The sequence below is a fragment of the Acipenser ruthenus genome, chromosome 7, assembly GCF_902713425.1.
Source record: "Acipenser ruthenus chromosome 7, fAciRut3.2 maternal haplotype, whole genome shotgun sequence".
In the NCBI taxonomy this organism is placed as follows: Eukaryota; Metazoa; Chordata; class Actinopteri; order Acipenseriformes; family Acipenseridae; genus Acipenser; species Acipenser ruthenus.
In genome coordinates this window covers 16,601,817-16,625,882 of record NC_081195.1, presented here as the reverse complement: position 1 = coordinate 16,625,882, position 24,066 = coordinate 16,601,817, and the positions used below count along the sequence as shown (strand labels likewise).

Here is a 24,066-nt window from a genome sequence, read left to right as displayed (position 1 = left end):
TGGGCAGTTTTGTACAGCTACTTTATAATTCTTCAAAGCATAAACGGTGAAAGGTGTATCTGTAAAACAAAGCAATGAGATATTCATGGCTTTTCTCCTCTAAATGTCAGAAAGGATTATGCTGCAATGAAAGTGAACCGTACAGTTATTGGCAGGAAGAAGCTCTGTATGTAGCAGATGTAGTTTCTGGAGGCTTGCCATGCATGCCACAGCTAGGCTGATAATTCATGGAAATCAATTATTTATCTTAAAGTCAATAAAAAGAAAATGTGTACAAGACTAAAGATTTACATGAGTTAGGAAACAAATGAGAACCATATTTCATACATTGTCAATAGGGTGTAGGGCCTCAGTGGGCAGCTAGAACTGCACTGATTAGACATGAACAGTTTGTAGGGTGTTACACTGTTTGTGGTACATAACTGTTCTTCAGTGATTCCCTCCTCTTATTCCTCCAGGTGAGGACGCCAGCCTGTACATTTTTGGTGTCAATTTTAGCAGTCTCACTCCTGAACAAAGGAAATGACAATGGCTTTTAAAGTGGTATTCCCAAATCTCACTCATTTGAATGTTCTGACCTTGGCATAACTGCCCTAGTCATTTATTTTGAGACTGTATTGTTTTTTTTTTTGTACAACTACATTCCATCTAACAAAAACAACAACAACAACTTTACAATGTTTTAAAACCTAGAAACATCCTTTCTTTGTTTCCCGAAATGTAAGCAGATTATTCAGGCACACTTTCACTGTAAATTTGTAGCAGGCATCAGCTGTTGCACAGATACTGTATGCATATAGATTGCACAATGGTGCACACTGGAAACTGCCAAATCTCCTTTAGGGATTTATGCCAAAATGTGTTCCTCATGGAGTTTGGTAAAAGTACTGTAGAAAGGGTCTTCAGCAATATATAGTGCATTAAACTTCCTCCAAATCACTTTAAAGTCCATTTGAGGTCCATCCTAAGCCTATAATCTGTACTTTGAAAGCACATTTCAAAATGCAGTTCCAAACAGTTACAGGTCTGCAGTAAAGTGGTTCACAGTAATTCTATAAAATTTCAAGCCGACTTTTGTATTGAGTTTTTACTTCTACTGTAGTTTACTTCAGGGGATTTCTGAAAGACCTGTTTCCATGATTTCTTTCTTTGTCTTTTTTATTGACATTTTTTTGCCCTAACTATTATATACTGAATATAACTTTGGATATTGCAATTTATAATGACTGCTTCAATAATTTTTGGTGCCACTACTGTAAGTGTTGGCTGGCTAGTTTGATAGATATATTGGTGGCATTGTTATGCTAATCACTCTCCACTAGGGACTGATATTAGACCATTGATCCAAGTTCAGTTGTAACCCAGAATTTACATGTATCCCTCCACAGCTGAAACTGTGGGCTTTTGGTTTTCACTTTTCATATTAAGTTACCTCTTCCAGAGGGCATTACCATCATGCAATACAAAATCAATACACATTTTGAAAATGTTTAGAAATTATCAGAAATGGAATGCCTGGAAATGTTAACTAAATGTAAACTAAATGTTTTGAATGTCCTAGTTACAATAAATATCTAGGGCAGCAGTGTGGAGTAGTGGTTAGGGCTCTGGACTCTTGACCGTGGGGTCGTGGGTTCAATCCCAGGTGGGGGACACTGCTGTTGTACCCTTGAGCAAGGTACTTTACCTAGATTACTCCAGTAAAAAAAACAACAACTGTATAATTGGGTAATTGCATGTAAAAATAATGTGTAAAACAAAATAATATAATTGTATGTAAAAATAATGTGATATCGTGTAACAATTGTAAGTCGCCGTGGATAAGGGCGTCTGCTAAGAAATTAATAATAAATAATAGTTACATTTTCTGGTTCTTTTTGCAAACTCTCTTATTTTGCTCTCCAACATATAGAAACAGGTACAGCTCAATTATTAGTACTGTTTTTTTTTTTTTTTTAAATGAATCTGTCTAACAACATCATTTCTTAACTGTTATGCTTATTATGCACTTTTATTTGTTATATAGGTCTCAAGTGCAATTTTTGAAAGAAACACATGATATTGTAAACATGTATTTGTATTTAAAAACATGATATCTGGTACTACACTAGGATAAATATCTCTGTTTGCAAACCAAACTTTCAGATAGTGTTGCACTTCCTTGGTCATTTCACCTGGAGGGTGAAATTGTCCCCACCACAGAATCTTTTTTGTCATTAACCAACAAGCTGCATCCCCAATTCACTGACAGCAAAAGACACCCCTGAGCCAAACTGCTAAATGAAAGTAAATGTCCATGGAAAATGGATGATAAGTGAGTTCATGTGTCACAGAAGTTCCCACAGACATTAAACACAGATATTGATTTGCTGCATTAATTAAGTGACAGCTAATCAGATGCCTTACAGATCAGACCACCCAGAAATTCTGAAAAAAGCTGATCCCAAAGGACATTTCTAAATGTCGTATCTAGTCTGAAAACAACTCGAATATTATCCAACACATAACAGTCTCTAAGTTATTTGTTCCATCTTCTTGCGAAAGAAAACTGTTTATATTTCATAACTAGAAATGGACAATGTAGACACACTTTTATGTGTTTTTTTACTTAAATAAAAAATCAAGCAAATTCCTTTTTTTGTTAAAGATCAATCTGAGCACAGCATATATAATACAAATGTATATAAAGGTACAGTACATAACTATAAGTGGGGACAATACAATGTAAACATCTAGTTGGATTAAGAACTACATCTCAGAGCTCTCTCCTCTGCCTGCTTTATACACCAGGTACCACTCGATGTAGCATTTGTAAATGTGGTGTTAAAACACCTTTTAGCACACAAAGTAGTACTGTGTTTCTGTTCTAGAGCCTTGGGACATAGTACCTAATACAATGCCATATCCTCTATAGAGTTTTGATAACAAATGGAAAACCATAGGGAAATCTGAAATGTAGACTGGCAGTAGGTCCTGCAGATAATAAGCCAATGGCAATTAACAGCTTTATAGGTGAATAATCAATAACTTGAACAGTAACCCATGGAGCTTAGCTATAGCACAAGTATGTTGGCTGGTATATCACTCAATATACAGTTGTAGTCAAAAGTTTACATACCCCAGTGGAAATGTATAATTTCTAGAAATTTCTCAAACAAATAATTATAGGAAAAACCGTTTCTAGCAAAAGTTTTGCTTTTGTGGATGAGGAAAAGAAGTTACAAGAAATAGATGTCTACATTATTTATTTCAGCATTTTTTTGGCAAAACTCCAAAAATGCTAATTCAAAAGTGTTCATACACTGACAAGGAAAATTAAATTAATACTGTAGCTAGTTGAGGCACCTTTTAGACAGACAGACAAATCAAACAAAACACTCACGGCTAGTACCACAATACAGGTCCTTTAGGTCTTAGCGTAACCATCACAAGGAACAGATCACCTCGCTATGTCGCCTTATTTGCTATCAAATATGACTCCTTGGTTAACGAGTGTAACCGCTCCTCAGTCCGCAGATGCCACATTGTTTCCCTTTCTGGGTCAATGATTTTGTGTACCGTAGCTCCGCCCCCTTTCTAGATGTCCGACTTCCGCCGAACCCTGGGAATGAATTGTCGGGCCATCCAGTCCAGGGTACTCTTTTCCCTTTACACAGCACCCTCACAGGTTGGGAGGGAGAGCTAACACCAAGAATCATTCGATCTCTGTCACACTGCATCAGTGCAGCTTAGTGTGAATGGTGTTTACCAACCAGCTCTTTGTGTAAATGCATAGGTTGGACAGAAATTAGAAACACGTTCTGTAACACTGATAGGTCTACCATGTGCCATCAGAACAATACTAAACCTCAGTAATTTACATTGCCTTTGGTATGGATGCACCTAATAACAACAGACTTTAATTAAAGTCAGATCATCTGTAGTGCCCATCATGCAGCTTTTACAGTGTATAGTCAGGGACGCCATTCACATTAAAAAAAATGTATTGAGTCAGACGAGGAACATCCAATTTCCTGTACACAAAGGTGTGTGCTACCGTATGTATTGGCACCTGTGTTGGTGTATAATTACATATATATTCTAACTTTACACGAGGGAGAAGTGGAATTGGGTGTTTTTGTTAGTACAGGCTAGCCCTTAAATAGGACATCATTTTAATGATTTCTTCAACCAGTGCTTTGAAGGAGCAAGACAGCAGAGTACTAATTTGCATGTCAGTAGGTTTTTTTTTTATTTTGCACAGCAGAACTATGCATGTATATATGTATGTATATATATATATATACAGTGGTTTGCAGAAGTATTCACCCCCTACCAATAACGTCACATTTTGTTGAATTACAAATAATGTATGCACAGTTTTTCAAACACACTTTTTTTATTCAAAGCTGTAGTGGTTAAACTGAACACTCATATGAGGAGGAGGTTAAATGTCAGCAAAACTTGCAAAGAAAATGTACAAAATTAAATTTACTGGTTGCATAAGTATTCAGACCCTTAAATCAGTACTTGGTAGAAGCACCTTTTGCAGCAAATACTGCTATGAGTCTTTTTGGATAGGTCTCTACTAGCTTTGCACAGTAGGATGGTCACATTTTTGCCCATTCTTCACAGGAAAATTGCTCCAGTTCTGATAAGTTTGTTGGCGATTGTCGATGTACTGCAAGCTTCAAGTCTCGCCATACATTTTCAATTGGATTCAAGTCAGGACTTTGATTGGGCCACTCAAGAACATTAATTCTCTTCTTGTTCAAACACTCTAGTGTGGCTTTGGCTTTGTGCTTCGGGTCATTGTCCTGTTGAAATGTGAATTTCCTCCCCAGTTTCAGAGTCTTGGCTGACTCAAACAGGTTTTCCCCAATGATTCGCCTGTACTTTGCACCATCAATTCTCCCCTCTGTCCTGACAAGCTTCCCAGTCCCTGCTGAAGAGAAGCATCCCCATAACATGATGCTGCCACCACCATGCTTGACAGTTGGGATGGTGTTGACTGGGTGATGTGCAGTGTTGGGCTTGCACTAGACGTAACGCTTGTAATTTAGACCGAAAAGTTCAATTTTTGTCTCGTCTGACTACAAAACCTTTTTCCATGTGTCTGCAGTATCATCTACATGTTTTTTCGCATACATGCTTTAAGATGAGGCTTTCTGAGTAATGGCTTCTTTCTTGCCACCCGTCCATACAGGCCAGCTTTGTGCAGGGACCGGCTTATTGTTGATGTGTGAACACTGACTCCCATCTCAGACACAGAACTTTGCAGGTCTCTCAAGGTCATTGTTGGCTTCAGAGTGACATCCCAAACCAGTTTCCGGCTTGCCCGGCTGCTCAGTTTGGGAGGGCGACCTGATCTGGGTAGTGTCTGCGTGGTATGATGCATCTTCCACTTCTTAACAATGGACTTCACTTTGCTGAGAGGGATAATCAGCGCCTTTGGAATATTCTTGTACCCTTCTCCTGCTCTGTACCGCTCTACCACTTTATGGTTGCTTTGTTGGATCACTATGTGAGTTGCAGCTTGAAAGTCTTTATATACCAGAGGGACATTATCTACAAGTTAAACCACTTTGAGTACACAAAGGCTGAAATCATTTCACTAATTTTGTGACCTTTCAAATAAGTGATTTGCAACTGAGCTGATTTAGGGCTGCAGTAGCAAAGGGGTTGAATACTTATGCAACTGAGATGAATCTGTTTTTCCCTGTAAATCTCACTTATTTATATTCTATATGCATTTTTTTAACTTTATCAATATGGAGTAGTTTGTGTAGATTCTACTGTAAAGTCTAATTTGAAAGCATTGTGGAGTACGCTCAGGTGCTAACAAAATGTGAAAACTTTGCAGGGGAGTGAATACATCTGCAAACCACTGCAAACCATCAATTAGGGTTACATTTTTAAACTTTTACTTGACAACGAGAATTTCGTTTTGCTTTTTAAATGAACGCGTAATTGTTAGGTGCTTACAGATGTTAGGAGCCTTACTGCTAGTTGAGACCAAAATAGTTCTAATTCAGGGACAGCTTGGTAGGCAGGGAGGCTGTCATAATGTATCTGCCACAATCAATAAGTTAGAACACAACCCTACCGTGGCTGTAATATGGATTGCTGTTTGCTATTAAGATTTTAATAGTTTAATGACCTGAAAATGTGCATCACTATTCCCCACCTATTTAATGTAGTATTGTTACAACATGAGGTGTTGTTTTCCTATTTTATATGTTGCTATGCTTTGTCTGTGTATTTTCTTTAACTCAATGTACAGGCAAGCTTGTAGAACATTACTGATAGGGACACATTCCTTATTTAGGCGTGATATACGGAAGCTGTCTGTGTCTTGACATCTTTTGTAGCAATATATCTAATTAGCAGTGTGTGTGTGTCAAATGCATAAATTGTGAGTATCTTAGAAAATTAGACGTGACCAAGAGAGAGAGAGAGGGTATGGGAGGATATCAGTTAGGTACAAAAGTGGTATTTAGAGCTCATTGTTAGATCAGAGGAAGAAGAAAAAAGACTGTGACTCTGTATCTCCGAAATGAGTAAATATGTGCAGTTATTACAGTACCTTTTTTGCATTGCATGCTGTTACTGAAGTTTAAAAAAGCATTAGTATTAAACTGACTAACTGTTGTATTGAGTGAATCACTCTGTGTTAATCCATCACAAAGACTCACACCAGTGAGCCACTTAACAGCATGATCACAAAATGTTGCCTGTTTTCCTATTTCCTTAAAAAGGAAAAAAGGAAACTGCCTGAAAACTTGCCCCCTTAAGTACTGTATACATGTAATTTTTGCATTGATGATCTAAACGTTTTTAATGCAGAAATGGAATTGTTACTGTAGAAAAGGGGGAATTGCTTCTACATGTATTAGAGTTGACATGCGGTAGCCGTGGGGAGATCTGCTAGATTGGTCAGATTATAGAAAAAACGTGTGAATTCCAGGACTTTTCTCTTTTTATGTTACTGTCTGTTCCTTTCCCTGCCATTACCAAATTATCTTCAATGGCAATGCAATGACACTGTATTAAGACAGTGGGGTCATACCAGTTACTCGACTCCAGACATCAATGATTTGGGTCATTTAGCTATTGGGTCTATTCATTGTTGATAAGCCCATAAAAGCTTTAAAATGATACTAATCCTGTTTGTCTAGAATGTCCCCCACATGGTGAAAAATCATGTCAGTGGTCATCAAAATGGACAATTGGACACATCTATTCTTTTGTATGCCCTCAAAACCTTCACTAGTTTTTCCATCACTGGTGGTTTATGTATCATCAACCATAAATACCGGGCAGCAGTGTGGAGTAGTGGTTAGGGCTCTGGACTCTTGACCGAAGGGTCATGGGTGCAATCCCAGGTGGGGGACACTGCTGCTGTACCCTTGAGCAAGGTACTTTACCTAGATTGCTCCAGTAAAATCCCAGCTGTATAAATGGGTAATTGTATGTAAAAAATAATTTGTAAAAAATAATGTGATATCTTGTAACAATTGTAAGTCGCCCTGTATAAGAGAGTCTGCTAAGAAATAAATAATAATAATAAATAGAAGAAACTCCTTTTTGATCCACTTGAGCTGGCATGGCACAATGATAACTGCTTCATTGATATGAACCATTGGTAGAATGGTACCACAGACAGTTGTAACATTTTCATATTTTGACATACTGTACCAATTGGGTATTGCAATGATATTAACAAAACAGTACACTGTGGAAATCCATTGCAGTGCCATATCAGAAGCACTGATATTTGTTCTGCATCCAGTGGTTGTTACTGTCTGTTTCACAGACTTGTTGATAGGTTCTGTTATTTTAAGACAGGATGAATGTACACAGCAGTGGTGCACAATTCGGTCCTGGAGGTTTTTATTCCAACTGCACCCTAAAGTACTTTATTGGACCTTATTAGACGCTTAATTGGTCCAATTAACTAATTTAGGGTATGGTTAGAACAAAAACCAGGAGGGACACCGGCCCTCCATGACCTGAGTTGTGCACCACTGGTACACAGCATCACATGTTGTCTGTAGTGAAAGCAAAATTCTCTGTAAAAAATATTATTGTAACTTAAACATGACTTTAACCAAGGGGCCAGTCCCTTCAAACGTACTTACCGATACCTAGGTGGGTCTCAACTTGTAAAAACTAAATATACATTCACCATCTCTCTTAAATGTCGTTCTCCTCTTTGGCTGCTTTGAAATGGACACACCCCAAGCTAAATTAGACAGACATTTCTGCTAGCATATTTATCTGTATAATTGTTAAGAAGTTCATTTATAGCACGGTTTTGGAATGGGAATTCAGTAAACAAAATTGACTTGTTTTCAGTCACTTAACCAGTTTTTTTTTAAAAAAACAGATCCTCCCTAACTTTTTATTTATTTATTTATTTATTTTTAATTTAGTCGTTGCCAATTAGTTTTTATTATTTTCTCCCCAATTTGAAATGCCCAATTATTTTTTAGGCTCAGCTCACCGCTACCACCTCTGCGCTGACTCGGGAGGGGCAAAGATGAACACACGCTGTCCTCCGAAGCTGTCAGCCGCCCGCTTCTTTACACTCTGCAGACTCACCGTGCAGCTGCCTCAGAGCTACAGCGTCGGAGGACAACGCAGCTCTGGGCAGCTTACAGGCAAGCCCGCAGGCGCCCGGCCAGACTACAGGGGTCGCTGGTGCGCGGTGAGCCGAGGACACCCTGGCCGACCTAACCCTCCCTCCCCCCGGACGACGCTCGGCCAATTGAGCGCCGCCCCCTGGAGCTCCCGTCCATGGTCGGCTGTGGAATAGCCTGGACTCGAACCGGCGACGTCCAGGCTATAGAGCGCATCCTGCACTCTAGCGAGTGCTTTTACTGGATGCGCCACTCGGGAGCCTCTCCCTAACTTTTTAATAAAGAAAAGATACACATTTATATAAGATGAAAGAGAAACTTTCTGGCTATTCAGTGTAATGTCTTATAGTTCTACTTCAGTCAGTTAGGCTTCAGAGTCATCATTTGCCTTGTTTTGCCCTTTTGAAAATCATTCTGTGAACACTCATTATACATTTGAGGATGTATTTTTTTAATGAAAAAATGGAACTGTGGCTAATTTGTGTGTTTATACAACATATTGGTTTCTGATTGTCACATAGCTTGTCATGTCTGAATAGGCATAGAGAGAGGTGGCAATTCATTACATCAGTCAGCTAATCTACTCATCTGCTTGGCTTTAAAGAATAAATCAAATCAATGACTGCAGCTGCTCTCCTTTCAGCTGAATACCACATCAAGCTCTTCAAATGGCAATGACTAGTACACACCTGCTCAATGCCATACGTACATTTGATTGCTTCCTCTTTATTAAGCCCTTTTCACATGTATTAAATTAACAAGTGCCATATGTGAGATGGTGTATGCAATGGATTTCAACCATATTAAATGTATGATAATTGAGTTACCCTGATAATTAAGTTAACCTTGAACCAGGGTTTATAGTTTCTTTAAATGAAGTAGAAATATTTGTGGTGCTGATTTAAACATGTTATTACCCTTCTTCTTGTTAGCTTGCTGGGTACTACAATACCTACTGTTGCAAGTACAATGGCAATTGTTTTGATATTTTTATACAGATTTCCTAGTGTAAATTACCCACAGTTTAGACTGTTGTTGGAGAATACCTACTTATTTTTCTGTGCACTTAACTGTTCATATTGAGTCCATTTTATCAAGGCTCTTTGTCCAATATGATTGTTGAGGACCTAGTCAAATGATATGCAGTGAAATTACTTTGGGACCACCCCTCAACCAAGATGTTGTTATTTTGCAGTAACAAATACACTAATAATAATTATAATCATTTTAAGAAGTATACATTTACTTTTTAAAATGTGTATTGTAGCCTGTTTTAAGAAGCTATTTACTACATGGAGTGTCAACATTCCCTGCTCTAATCAAGATAACTGCCTTAAAAATGTAGCACTATTTGGAATATACACTGCTGGCTATGGCCGGTGCCAGATAATGTCAAAGTGCTATCAGTAGTAAGCCATGCAAGTGCTGGACAAGCAGCTGAATAACCTAATGGATGCAAAGTTACATTTTAAGTTCCCTGTGGGCAGCTACTGCACTTACTGTACCACTGCATACAGAACTATGAATCTCTCGATTTTATAAACTAGAAATGCAAGGTAGGGTTAACCTTTAACTATTAAAAATAACGCAACACTTTATTGTTCTGTATCTGTAAAGATGCATTTAAGAACAAAACATAATGATATACAAACACACTTGTTATTATTTATGAACTCAAGCGTGGTTATTTATGCAAATATAATTCCTGTATTTTGTAATTTATATATATATATATATATATATATATATATATACAGTGCCTTGCGAAAGTATTCGGCCCCCTTGAACTTTGCGACCTTTTGCCACATTTCAGGCTTCAAACATAAAGATATGAAACTGTAATTTTTTGTGAAGAATCAACAACAAGTGGGACACAATCATGAAGTGGAACGAAATTTATTGGATATTTCAAACTTTTTTAACAAATAAAAAACTGAAAAATTGGGCGTGCAAAATTATTCAGCCCCCTTAAGTTAATACTTTGTAGCGCCACCTTTTGCTGCGATTACAGCTGTAAGTCGCTTGGGGTATGTCTCTATCATTTTTGCACATCGAGAGACTGAAATTTTTGCCCATTCCTCCTTGCAAAACAGCTCGAGCTCAGTGAGGTTGGATGGAGAGCATTTGTGAACAGCAGTTTTCAGTTCTTTCCACAGATTCTCGATTGGATTCAGGTCTGGACTTTGACTTGGCCATTCTAACACCTGGATATGTTTATTTGTGAACCATTCCATTGTAGATTTTGCTTTATGTTTTGGATCATTGTCTTGTTGGAAGACAAATCTCCGTCCCAGTCTCAGGTCTTTTGCAGACTCCATCAGGTTTTCTTCCAGAATGGTCCTGTATTTGGCTCCATCCATCTTCCCATCAATTTTAACCATCTTCCCTGTCCCTGCTGAAGAAAAGCAGGCCCAAACCATGATGCTGCCACCACCATGTTTGACAGTGGGGATGGTGTGTTCAGGGTGATGAGCTGTGTTGCTTTTACGCCAAACATAACGTTTTGCATTGTTGCCAAAAAGTTCGATTTTGGTTTCATCTGACCAGAGCACCTTCTTCCACATGTTTGGTGTGTCTCCCAGGTGGCTTGTGGCAAACTGTAAACGACACTTTTTATGGATATCTTTAAGAAATGGCTTTCTTCTTGCCACTCTTCCATAAAGGCCAGATTTGTGCAGTATACGACTGATTGTTGTCCTATGGACAGAGTCTCCCACCTCAGCTGTAGATCTCTGCAGTTCATCCAGAGTGATCATGGGCCTCTTGGCTGCATCTCTGATCAGTCTTCTCCTTGTATGAGCTGAAAGTTTAGAGGGACGGCCAGGTCTTGGTAGATTTGCAGTGGTCTGATACTCCTTCCATTTCAATATTATCGCTTGCACAGTGCTCCTTGGAATGTTTAAAGCTTGGGAAATCTTTTTGTATCCAAATCCGGCTTTAAACTTCTCCACAACAGTATCTCGGACCTGCCTGATGTGTTCCTTGTTCTTCATGATGCTCTCTGCGCTTTAAACGGACCTCTGAGACTATCACAGTGCAGGTGCATTTATACGGAGACTTGATTACACACAGTTGGATTCTATTTATCATCATTAGTCATTTAGGTCAACATTGGATCATTCAGAGATCCTCACTGAACTTCTGGAGAGAGTTTGCTGCACTGAAAGTAAAGGGGCTGAATAATTTTGCACGCCCAATTTTTCAGTTTTTTATTTGTTAAAAAAGTTTGAAATATCCAATAAATTTTGTTCCACTTCATGATTGTGTCCCACTTGTTGATTCTTCACAAAAAATTACAGTTTCATATCTTTATGTTTGAAGCCTGAAATGTGGCAAAAGGTCGCAAAGTTCAAGGGGGCCGAATACTTTCGCAAGGCACTGTATATAACGCTGCATCTCCCTGTTTAAAGTCTGTTTTAGTCATGATGGACTAGACAGCAGATGGCAGTCTTTGACGGAGAGCTAATACACTGTAGGTGCTGTGTTAGCTATTGATTTTGTATCCAAGACAGCATGAAAAACTTCAGTAAAGATCTCAAAAGTGATGACAAGATGGGTCATTGTGAAACAGGCAGTGTTATGGCAGGTGTGTTGTCCTACTCCTTTACATTAATCAAATTGTAATGTATGAATAACACATTATTGTCCTGTCATCTTTGATACTTATGAAATGATATTATTAGCAAAACTGTCAGGAGCTGCTTTACCTTTGGATTATACCAGAATTTATATTTTAAGGAAAAAGTAAATATCTTTGATAAGAATTCTCTTGACAGGTTTTAAATGTGGAGCACTGCAAACATATGTGATGCATTCTCACTCTTCTTTAAGTAGGCCAGTCTAAATTTAACAAAGCTATAAATATAGGCTGTTTTTAATTCGACAGCCTCATTAAATAACTACAATATTTGTACAGAAAAAGATTCTTTGGTGTTGTCTCAATTAAGAGTTTTACCTGATTATTTTTACCCCCAGATTGAACTACATTATGGTTAAAAAAAAAAAATCTGTCAGATCCCTTCTACATTCATATACACAGTATATATACAGTCGTACTCAAATTTGTTGGTACCCCTCCACAAAAAACAAAGAATGCACAATTTTCTCTGAAATAACTTGAAACTGACAAAAGTAATTGGCATTCCATATTTAATAGAAATCAGACTTTGCTTTTGATTTTTTTATTCAACATAATATTGTAAATAATAAAACAAATGAAAATGGCATGGACAAAAATGATGGGACCGCTAACCTAATATTTTGTTGCACAACCTTTAGAGGCAATCACTGCAATAAAATGTTTTCTGTAGCTCTCAATGAGACTTCTGCACCTGTTAACAGGTAGTTTGGCCCACTCTTCCTGAGCAAACTGCTTCAGCTGTCTCAGGTTTGATGGGTGCCTTCTCCAGACTGCAAGTTTCAGCTCTTTCCATAGATGTTCGATAGGATTCAGATCAGGACTCATAGAAGGCCACTTCAGAATAGTCCAATGTTTTGTTCGTATCCATTCTTGGGTGCTTTTAGCTGTGTGTTTTGGGTCATTATCCTGTTTGAGAACCCATGACCTGCGACTGAGACAGAGCTTTCTGACACTGGGCAGTACGTTTCACTCCAGAATGCCTTAATAGTCTTGAGATTTCATTGTGCCCTGCACAGATTCAAGGCACCCTGTGCCAGGCGCAGCAAAGCAGCCCCAAAACATAACCGAGCTTCCTCCATGTTTCACTGTAGGTATGGTGTTCTTTTCTTTGAAAGCTTCATTTTTTCGTCTGTGAACATAGAGCTGATGTGACTTGCCAAAAAGCTCCAGTTTTGACTCATCTGTCCAAAGGACATTCTCCCAGAAGGATTGTGGCCTGTCAATATGCATTTTAGCAAATTCCAGTCTGGCTTTTTTATGTTTTTCTGTCAAAAGTGGAGTCCTCCTGGGTCTTCTTCCATGGAGCCCACTTTCGCTCAAAAAGCAACGGATGGTGCGATCAGAAACTGACGTACCTTCACCTTGGAGTTCAGCTTGTATCTCTTTGGCAGTTATCCTTGGTTCTTTTTCTGCCATTCGCACTATCCTTCTGTTCAATCTGGGGTCGATTTTCCTCTTGCGGCCGCGCCCAGGGAGGTTGGCTACAGTTCCATGGACCTTAAACTTCTTAATAATATTTGCAACTGTTGTCACAGGAACATCAAGCTGCTTGGAGATGGTCTTGTAGCCTTTACCTTTACCATGCTTGTCTATTATTTTCTTTCTGATCTCCTCAGACAACTCTCTCCTTTGCTTTCTCTGGTCCATGTTCAGTGTGGTGCACACAATGGTACCAAACAGCACAGTGACTACTTTTCTCCATTTAAATAGGCTGAATGACTGATTACAAGATTGGAGACATGTGTGATACTAATTAAAGAAATGAATTAGTTTGAAATATCACTATAATCCAATTATTTATTATCTTTTCTAAGGGGTACCAACAAATGTGTCCAGGCCATTTTAGAATATCTTTGTAGAATAAGCAATAATTCATCTCTTTTCACAGCTTCTTTGCTTTATTCTATGACATACCAAAGGCATGCAAGTATACATGATAAAATAGCTTTTAATTTCATCACTTTTCAGGAGGAATGAAGCATTATTTCAATGAGCTGTAAGGGTACCAACAAATTTGAGCACGTCTGTATATACAGTGTATGTATGTGTGTGTGTGTGTGTGTATATATATATATATATATATATATATATATATATATATATATATATATGTGTGTGTGTGTTGTCCCGTGAGTTGGGAATCACAGGCATTCTGTAGATTCGGATGTTCTCTGTTAGGAAACGAGAGACCAGCAATATCAACAATTATACTTATAACACCCTGTATTCATGTATAAATATTTCAGGAAAATGATAGCAAAAAAGTAACATTTGGCAATATGAAGTTAACCAATGGATGTTGTATTTATTTACTTGTAGTGAATTTATTTTAAATTTAAGTTATTTCGTTTGTAACATGATTTCCCATTTTTTCCCTGTGTGTGTACGTTCTAAACTAAAGTCTCATTCTAAAAGTTTTTTTTTTTTTTTAAGTTAAAGTCAGATTGTTTCTTTGGAAATTGAAGAGTCTGTAATATTTAGAATATGATACATGACAATACCATAACGATTTGTTTTGTGTGTGTGTGTGTGTGTGTGTGTGTGTGTGTGTGTGTGTGTGTGTGTGTGTGTGTGTGTGCCTGTAACCAAACCTATTGAAATTAACTTTGGTCTCCTGCATTTCCTTCAACTGCACAGGTTACAGGTCCAATTCCAGAGTGAACTCAACTCCTCTCAGGCCTAAGTCTAAAATAGTCTGTAGCCTTTAGCCTCCCAAAGAAGCAATACTCACTTTAGCCCAGTGACCTTGTGAGAGGGCCAGTGTTATTGGTCATTGAAAAGTTTGACAAAACCCAGGGTATTACCCTGAATAAACGCTAGCAGAATCAATAGTAGACATCAGTATTGTCAGCCACAGCAACACAATAGATATGCAAGAAATATTGCACAATTCCTAATACGGTATTACACTAGTACTGATATGGTACAATGGTACTACTCTGGAATACCAGCGTGCATTGTTTTTTACAAGTTAGAAACCATCGATATACCAAATTCTTAAAATATTACCAGTGTAGTAACATTCTACAAATAACAGCCTCTCCCCATATCTACCATTGTGCTTCCATTATCCCAGAGTACAGACCTATTGTATTGCTAAGAACTTAAGAACATAAGAAAGTTTACAAACGAGAGGAGGCCATTCAGCCCATCTTGCTCGTTTGGTTGTTTGTAGCTTATTGATCCCAGAATCTCATCAAGCAGCTTCTTGAAGGATCCCAGGGTATCGGCTTCAACAATATTACTGGGGAGTTGGTTCCAGACCCTCACTATTCTCTGTGTAAAAAAGTGCCTCCTATTTTCTGTTCTGAATGCCCCTTTATCTTATCTCCATTTGTGACCCCTGGTCCTTGTTTCTTTTTGCAGGTCAAAAAAGTCCCCTGGGTCGACATTGTCTATACCTTTTAGGATTTTGAATGTTTGAATCAGATCGTCGCGTAGTCTTTTTTGTTCAAGACTGAATAGATTCAATTCTTTTAGTCTGTCTGCATACGACATGCCTTTTAAACCCGGGATAATTCTGGTTGCTCTTCTTTGCACTCTCTAGAGCTACTGTATTCCCGCTGGGCTGCATTGCATGTGAATATCTTCTGGTAAGGGGACTGTGACTGAGTGCCTAGGTTGTTGTAATTTTATATGAACGATACAGCTATTTTTGTTGTTTGGTACTATTGGGATCTGCAGTGCCATAATTAAGTATTCAATTAAATTGTATTGTTGGTTTCTTTTTAATTATCCATTCGACTATGTACTGAATCAATATCTTTAAATTTTGTCCACAGTATGGATTAGAGAAAGTGAACAGGTTTTGTCTTATTTGCATTTAAATTCAATATTTAGCCACAGTATTGTGTGGTGTAAAGAAATCTGCATCACATCTGATTCTGGGTTTGTTTTGGTGCTTTAAAATGATTTAACTAAATTAACGTGTATTATCAAAATCACTGTTTTACAATAGAACATTTACAAATGAAAGCGGAGCTACCTTAAAAACAGTACTGGAATTGAACTTTTATAACACAAAGGCATAACTGCGTTTGTTAAATAGCATTCGCTTTATTCTATAGCTTACTATGAGAAGAGTAATAAACCAATCCATTTGCAATGTATAGTTTGTGTAGTGTATGATCTTTGGATTTACTGTAGGTGTGGATTCATACAACCAATATTTCTAGTTTTAGAACTGTACCTGTTCACCTGCCTCTCCAAACAAGTAAAACATCCCTGTTGATTGTCCTAATTAGGACACGTCAAATTATGGGTTTTTGGCATCTGTTTGTGTTGAGTATAGGGCTGCAACAAAGGGTACATTTTGACCTTCAAAGGTTCGGAACACATTACCGAAGGAAGATTCGAACCTTCGATGGTACTCATTTGCATAATTTACTGGTGAGGTCTCCATAGCTACTTGTTTATATTTGATTGGAAATCCTATTATTTTACAGGTAATCCATATTAATGGAATAAAACATTCACATGTAGTTTAAATATATGTTATATAGAACAATAATCATGTTTTTTATGTAAAAATAAAAATTGACATTGTTTATTTACACATAGTTGAGCCTGCTTGCGATATATACAGTAAGCATTCCACTACCACCAAAGCTTTATTTAACAGTCACCGTTCCAAGAAGGTTAACAGTCACATTTTACTACTACTAAAAATATTAATAATACTAATAATAATATGAACTTATGCTTGTCAAGTGACCCCAGAGATTGGTTATGCCTCCATGATGATACAAGTTGCTTACACAGTTTGCATTCAACTTTTTTTTGGTCGTCTGAGCATTTAACAAAAAACTCTCAAACAGCAGAGGGGTTTTGAGACATTTCTTTGAATAAAAGCTTATGCCTTGCGCTATACAACTACAATTATAAGTGTTAGCGTATATTTTGTATGTTTCAAACATATTCTACCACAGCCTCCTCACAACCACAGTTCACTATATTTACAAGTTTGTCAACTCCCTTGTTCAGAGGCACTGCAACATGTTCATAGCTATACCAGATGTAACTGAAGCAAAAAGCATTGCTCTGCGGTTCCATCCCTCTTCTCCCGAACGACACCTCCTTGCTCGTTCCTGCAGGTAGGACTGTTTCAGTTTTTTTTAATTTGTCCCTAGCTTGTGGGACTGTGCGCTCTATTTCTCATTCTGAGAGGGCATCAACCACTTGTTGGTAGACCTGCTTGTTGCGCTGTTTCGGGCGATCGAGCTTGCTCAACACATCCAAGTCACTAACTATACTTATTAATGCACAGGTTTCCTCCTCGCTCCGGCAATTTTGAGTAGAGGGTGGACACGCGTTTGGACACGGAGGGCTTTGGACATAGCTGTAATCAAAATCAAGGGAATTCAGTTGCAGACATTTAGTAAGCAGCTCACTTGCTCTTCGTGTTTAACTTTAGCATAGTTTTTACAGCATGGGTATTCTCAAACAGCTGCTTTAATACTATAACAAGGGCATAACGCAGTTCATGGTAAGTGGTTTTATACAGAACTGTAAACCCACAAGAGATCAAAATCAAGGGAATTCAGTTGTAGACATTTAGTAAGCAGCTCACTTGCTCTTCGTGTTTAACTTTAGCATATTTTTTACAGCACGGGTATTCTCAAACAGCTGCTTTAATACTATAACAAGGGCATAACGCAGTTCATGGTAAGTGGTTTTATACAGAACTGTAAACCCACAAGAGATCAAAATCAAGGGAATTCAGTTGCAGACATTTAGTAAGCAGCTCACTTACTCTTCGTGTTTAACTTTAGCATAGTTTTTACAGCACGGGTATTCTCAAACAGCTGCTTTAATACTATAACAAGGGCATAACGCAGTTCATGGTAAGTGGTTTTATACAGAACTGTAAACCCACAAGTGATTCACAACATGACAGGCCAGACACAGCAAAAAACAATAATAAAAAAAGCTGCCCGCATTATCATTAAGGTGAACTACACCACTGCTAACCATAAAACCGCCCATCAGCCACTTACTTTCTGCCGTCTTGGAATCCACAGTAACAACTGACCTGCTCCCTTGCAATATTTATAGTGATGTCACTTAAGGGTAAACAAGCTCATTTACATTTACACGTGAATTGCGGGTTTCCATGTGAAAGTCTAGAATAGTCGCTGCAGTTATTATTATTGAAGTGTACTTGCCGCTCGCTGTGTGTTATTGTTTTCTGTAAAACACTGATATCCTGTCAGTTGAGAAAAGGCTTAATGCAAAAGCTTGTTTTAACGTTGTCTTTATTATGCCGGCTAGAGACTTGCGCTTACAACTGTATTGTCATATTTTCTACATTTTTCTTTAAATTCTCAAATAGAAACCTGGGTAGTAAAAAGAGACCCAGGTAGCGTTGGGTACCCATGTCGACCTATATAAATAAATAATAATAATAACATACATACATACATACATACATACATACATACATACATACAGTAGATGCCGCTTATTAGCAACCTCTCGGTTCCCAGCAAAAAGTTGTTATTAACCAAATGTTGTTATTAAGCGAAAAGCCACATTTTCAAGTGTATGTATATGGAAAACAATGTATACTATAGTTGTAGAAACAGTGCACTGAAATACACGTCTTGGTTCATTACAGTGTTAAAAAATATCATTTGAAGCTTTGCATAAAAAAAAAAGAAAAATCTTTAGAAACTTTTAGAAGCGTCAACATGAATAAAAAAGCGAATGCATTTCAAAACCTTTTTCAAAGGAACTTTCATTTTAAATGCCATCTTGTAACAAAACATCTTAAGCAGACAATAAAAACATGCCATTCACTGCTTTTGATGATCAAGCTTGTTACACCAGATAAATAAACGTTGTGATCTCAGCCATCAGCGTCATGTGTCTTTCTGCTTATCCAAACTATATTGTCTCCAGTTACAGCCAAACCTTCAGGTTTTAATACCAGGGGAAATGCTCTCAAATCCTCTAAGCTGGGACAGTTGATTTTGTGTTGGGCGGCATGGGTGGATTACTCTTAATGGTGGCTGTCCAGAATGAAACAGCCAGTGGTGGTCTGCATTGTGGGGAAAAGAGCTGATAAGCAGGATAACAAAAAGGTTTGCGCAGGAACCGTTCCAGGCAGGCAGAGGCAGGCAGGCAGGCAGCAGAGCCCTTTGAAAGCATCTGATTCTACTGCTATTTTTGTAACCTACATATCATGCTTACATACACACTGACTGACTAGAGCCTACAAATATGGTAAGTTGAGCTAGGAATCCTGGGCCGGGTTCCGCTAAGAGAGCAGAGTGACCTGAGAGGGCATGTAGATAGACGCAGTACCTGTCCTTGTTGACATTTATACTGCAGTAGATTATTGCATTGTTTCAGGAGTCTTCTTGGTGCACTTCTTTTAAAGCAAATATTAGCAAAGGGCCCATGTATTTACATTTCTTCTAAGCAGGTATTTTTGGATTTTACACAATGTCACTCTGCATTTCCTAATTCCCAGTGGTAACTCATTGAATTATCGGGTTTCATTCTGAGCTGCAGGGAAAAAAAAACATGGCAGTGGAGGAGGAAGACGATTTTCTAGCACAAGTAAGCATTTTGTTTTTAAAATCTCCAGCTGAGTATACATGCTTTCTGTTTTTCTATACAATGCTATAGGTATGCTTTTGTACCTATAGTCCTGTCAGTGCTCTTTTGTATTGTATACGGTTTGGTTACACAACTTGTTTACTTACAGTGCGGCTTCCTCAGGACTGGTGTTTTTTTTTTTGCTGATGTTATTGAAACATTTTGATTTCGACCGTAAAAAAGTGGGCTTCTGTTTCAAACACCCATTTTAAATAATATTTAATGGGTTATTTCACAAACATGGCTAATTTATTACAAATATGTTTTAACCACCTGACCTTGCTCATATCCAGGTCATGTACTGTACAACCTGAAATAGTCTATGAAGGTATCATATTGAATTCAGTTATTTCATTCTACTCTAGTAATTGATCCTGTGTCACTAACTGAATAAGTTATGGAAAGAGTGATATGTAAAAGTAGTGTACACATTGTGGAATTAATGTAGATGGTTTGGGTGAAATGGGGTTTGAATTTAAATAAAGGTGTGTAGCTGCCTGCACTGTACGATACAATAATTGACCTTCAGAAACACCATGCTTTGTTTTCCTATGTGAGGGTAAGACCCTCTCTGTAACATTGAACTACTTGTTATTGTGATTATTATTGCAATTTGTTATTCTACTGGCGCTGGAACCATGGTTTGTTATGTATTGTGCATGATCAAGTGTGTTTGATATATGATGGTGTATTGCTGTATTTAGATTAGGGTGCTTCCATTAATGAAGTTGCCGTAGTTATACATGTGGAACAAGGGTTTTGTTATAGCCATATGTTCGGTAATCTTCCAGTGAAAGAGGTAATGCTAATTCAGTCTTTACTGGTAATAGTTAAGGACAACAAATAATAACGACAATGATAATAATAAGAAGTAAGCAATAGTTTAACGATTGTGTTGTAAACAAAGACAGTATTCATGGAGGTTTTTTGCATGTCCAGTGCAAAATAAACATTTATACTTGTGAACATTACCAAGTGCTGTTTCCTGCGTTGTAAAGAACTGTGTGTTCCTGTGAAAATAATGTGATTGAGGGTGGGGGTAAGCTTGCACCTTTCACCTCATTACAATCTAAAAAAAAAAAAACGTAAAATGGTTTTGTTTTTTGGATATTTTATATATTCATTTTTTGTACACTGGTTTGTAATTTTAAAAAAGCTGTTCCTGTTTAACTTCCATTCATATCTAATTTATAAAGAAAGCATGGGCTTTCTTATTGTTTTTTTTTAAATTATCAGTAGCACTGTTCATCTAAAATCAATACTGTGTCTCGAATTTACAACCCGTTACACTATTAGGAAAAGCATTGCAGTCAGGAATATTACTGTAATCAGGCAATTCTTGGAAAAATGACAGGGATGTACACACAATACATAATTACTGTAAATTAAAAACACAATATTGTAGGTACAATGCAGTGTATTGTGAAGCACAATGCAAGCGAAGTAAATATTTCACAGCAGGGAATTAAAGTACCGGTGTAGCTGCCTTGGAGTAATAGATCAACTGAACGTGAATTATCTTCCTGCCAGCAAGTCAGCTCTGCGTTTTAGGAGAAGGTTAACATTCCATTAAAGAGCTGACTGTAAAATACTCGCTGGCTTGTTGTGTGTGCTTCCTAGTAACCAAACCTAAATACAAGAAGAGGCTAAGACCTTGAACCAGTGCTTGCTTTCAATCTTCGCGATATCAAAGTGAGTTAATAGTTAGGCTTATACACAATACAGTTGCCGTCTTATTTGAATTCTGAACTTGCAGAATTAACGAAGGCCAAAATGGCTGTATTTTCTAGTCTCTTTTACAAGGCAATTGATTACTTTTGAGCTGACCGGAATTCATAATTAACATGAAAAGAAACCTATTTGTTGCTGTAACAGGGTGATTTGTTATGTGTGTGGGTCGTCACTGAACAATACTGAAGCAGACACAGAGCATTGGGTGTTGGCACGCCGCACAGGCGTGCAGATTTAATTCAACACAAGTGCTGACACTAGGATACCAGCAATGGTAGCCCTAGTGTCACATTTAATAAAGAAAACAAGAAAACAAAACATAACAAAGTTTTCCACACAAATGACGAGCGCTAGTCCCACTAAAAGGAACGTCCTGTTCCAGGAACCTACTACTCTACGCAAACCCTTGCAATACACTAGGTTGTGGTTGTGTGCAGGGGTAGATGCTCCTGGGGTTAGTGCTGGCTCCATAGTTTCAGCTTGGGTTGATATGAGTCTGCAGTAGCCTTGAGCCGTGGCGCAGGTGCTTTTTGAGCTCCACGCAGCCTCCCCAGGTACGCCCCCCAGCCAGTCCAGACCTCCCGATCAGCTCAGCGCCGGGTGAGCCAACCTGCTCAATTACTTCCTTAGCAACACATCTCCTGATGTGCATCCCAGCTGCTTCATAAAGGCACACATGCACCCAAGAATCAGCAACATGGTCTCCCTGTCATGACTGCACAACAAGATTTGCTGCCTTTGCCACTTAAGGATTTTCATCACATTATGCAGCAAATTTCAACAAAATATATGTTTCAGTGGCTTCACTCATTTTAGTGTTTGCGTTAGAGGCACAACCTGTAACTGCATCTTCCTGTTCTATTTCTGTGCACAATATAAATTAATGAGTGTAAGGGCAAAGTGATTTTTCCTGTACAAAATAGAAAGTCCAGAGGAGAGGACACAACAATATTTCAGCTACCACTTATATTCTACAGTTCATGTACAACTTAATTGAGAAGTTTCCTTGCAGGGAAGTTATAAAAGCTTATTGCTCGAGATTTGGAAACAATTGAGAGTTCATATCATTGTCATGTCACCCCCCTTTTTTACTACTGTAATTTAATATTTACATTTTGTTCAAATATATTTTTAATGTAATATTTATAGAAGCTGTTTATTAATATGTACCATCGTTTCCAAAGATGTATACAGAATGTAGTTTTTCATTGCCTTATCCTTTGCCTTATCTGGGACTTTGTCTCTGCCTCTTCCAGAAGAGCTCTTGTGCTCTACTGGCTTTTAGCCTGCAAGAGCAGAAGAGAATAGGCCTTCAATTTGATTATGACATCAGTTGCCATGGTGCTGGCTACAGACTGTCATTTTGCCTGACTCAGACCCATAACTGTTCTTCTGAGAAGTCTCTGGTAGAGTCAATACACCCTTAATAAAACAATACACATTTTCAAAATTCTACAATGTGGTGTTGGGGGTGCACTTAGTATAGTGTACAGTGTGCAATGGGACAGCTTATGATTAAGGCATTGTTAGTTGAGAGTATTGTCAATAGCTGACTCATTATTAGGTTTTTATAAGAATGTAAGGCTGTGTATGATAAACCAGTTTGAAACTGAATCTCTGTTGTTTTATTTCAATCAGCAGAGAGACCCCAGTAATTAGCAGGGATGTTTCAGAAGTCCTTCACTATTAACATTGTGAGACAGTAAATATCCCATACATGTACATGTCTGTAAATGGATGCAAGGATACAGCATGTCGTGGGTAGATAAGGTGAAAGACATGGTATTTGTCTCCTGGGTTTTATTAAATGTTGCCTCACTGCATATATAAAATAGAGCCAAGTTCATCCAAGGATATGAAATGGGTTACCTCAATACATCACGGCAATGCTTTTTAGAACTCAGTGCCAGTATATCCTTAAGTCAAATTGGTAAAAATGGACTGAGAAAATAAAGAGAAAATTAAGTGCATGTTTAGTCCATCTCCTTCAGTTCTAAAAAAAACCCAATGTGAGATGAAAGGTGGATGTATGTGGAAATCTGTCTATATCTGCTGTTGTCCTGCTCATTTGCATGGTTAATAATCTTTTCTCATTGGCTTTACTTGCATTGTTCAGCAGAGGGCATTCATTACGTGTCTGTGGAGCGGTAAGCTTATGCCCTGTGGCTACATTTTAGAAATGATGCTGATGGGCTATAGAGATAACTAACACAATCAAATAGTTTCTGGTCTCCAGTTCTGAACAAAACATTAGGCAGCAGCAATAGATACTAATCTGGCTGGGGCTGCATGTAATATTGCTGCACGGTGCTGAGTTTTTACCAACTCCGATAAGTCTAGGATATGTAACAGGAAACCATTGAATACAAAGAATATTTTACTAGTGACGGTATGCTTCCTGAGTGAAGTGCTGCACAGTTATTACAAGTTAACCCTAACCACAATGCAGTTAGGTCTGGAATAAAATGCAGT

The 24,066-nt window shown here is 38.0% G+C and overlaps 1 protein-coding gene across 40 annotated transcripts in view; it reads left to right on the top strand.

Moving 5' to 3' along the window:
• The window catches only part of LOC117415415 (ankyrin-3-like), a 271,787-nt gene that overhangs the window by 137,395 nt on the left and 110,326 nt on the right, over positions 1-24,066 (top strand). The window contains exon 1 of one of the 40 annotated variants that reach the window (XM_059026473.1): positions 19,384-19,485. The exons of 38 other annotated variants lie outside the window; for them this stretch is intronic. In XM_059026473.1, the coding sequence (XP_058882456.1) occupies positions 19,483-19,485 (3 nt within the window). In that variant the 5' untranslated portion in view covers positions 19,384-19,482. Of the gene's footprint in view, positions 1-19,383; positions 19,486-19,534; positions 19,825-24,066 lie in introns of those variants that run through there. One more of the 40 variants, XM_059026467.1, reaches the window with a different exon arrangement.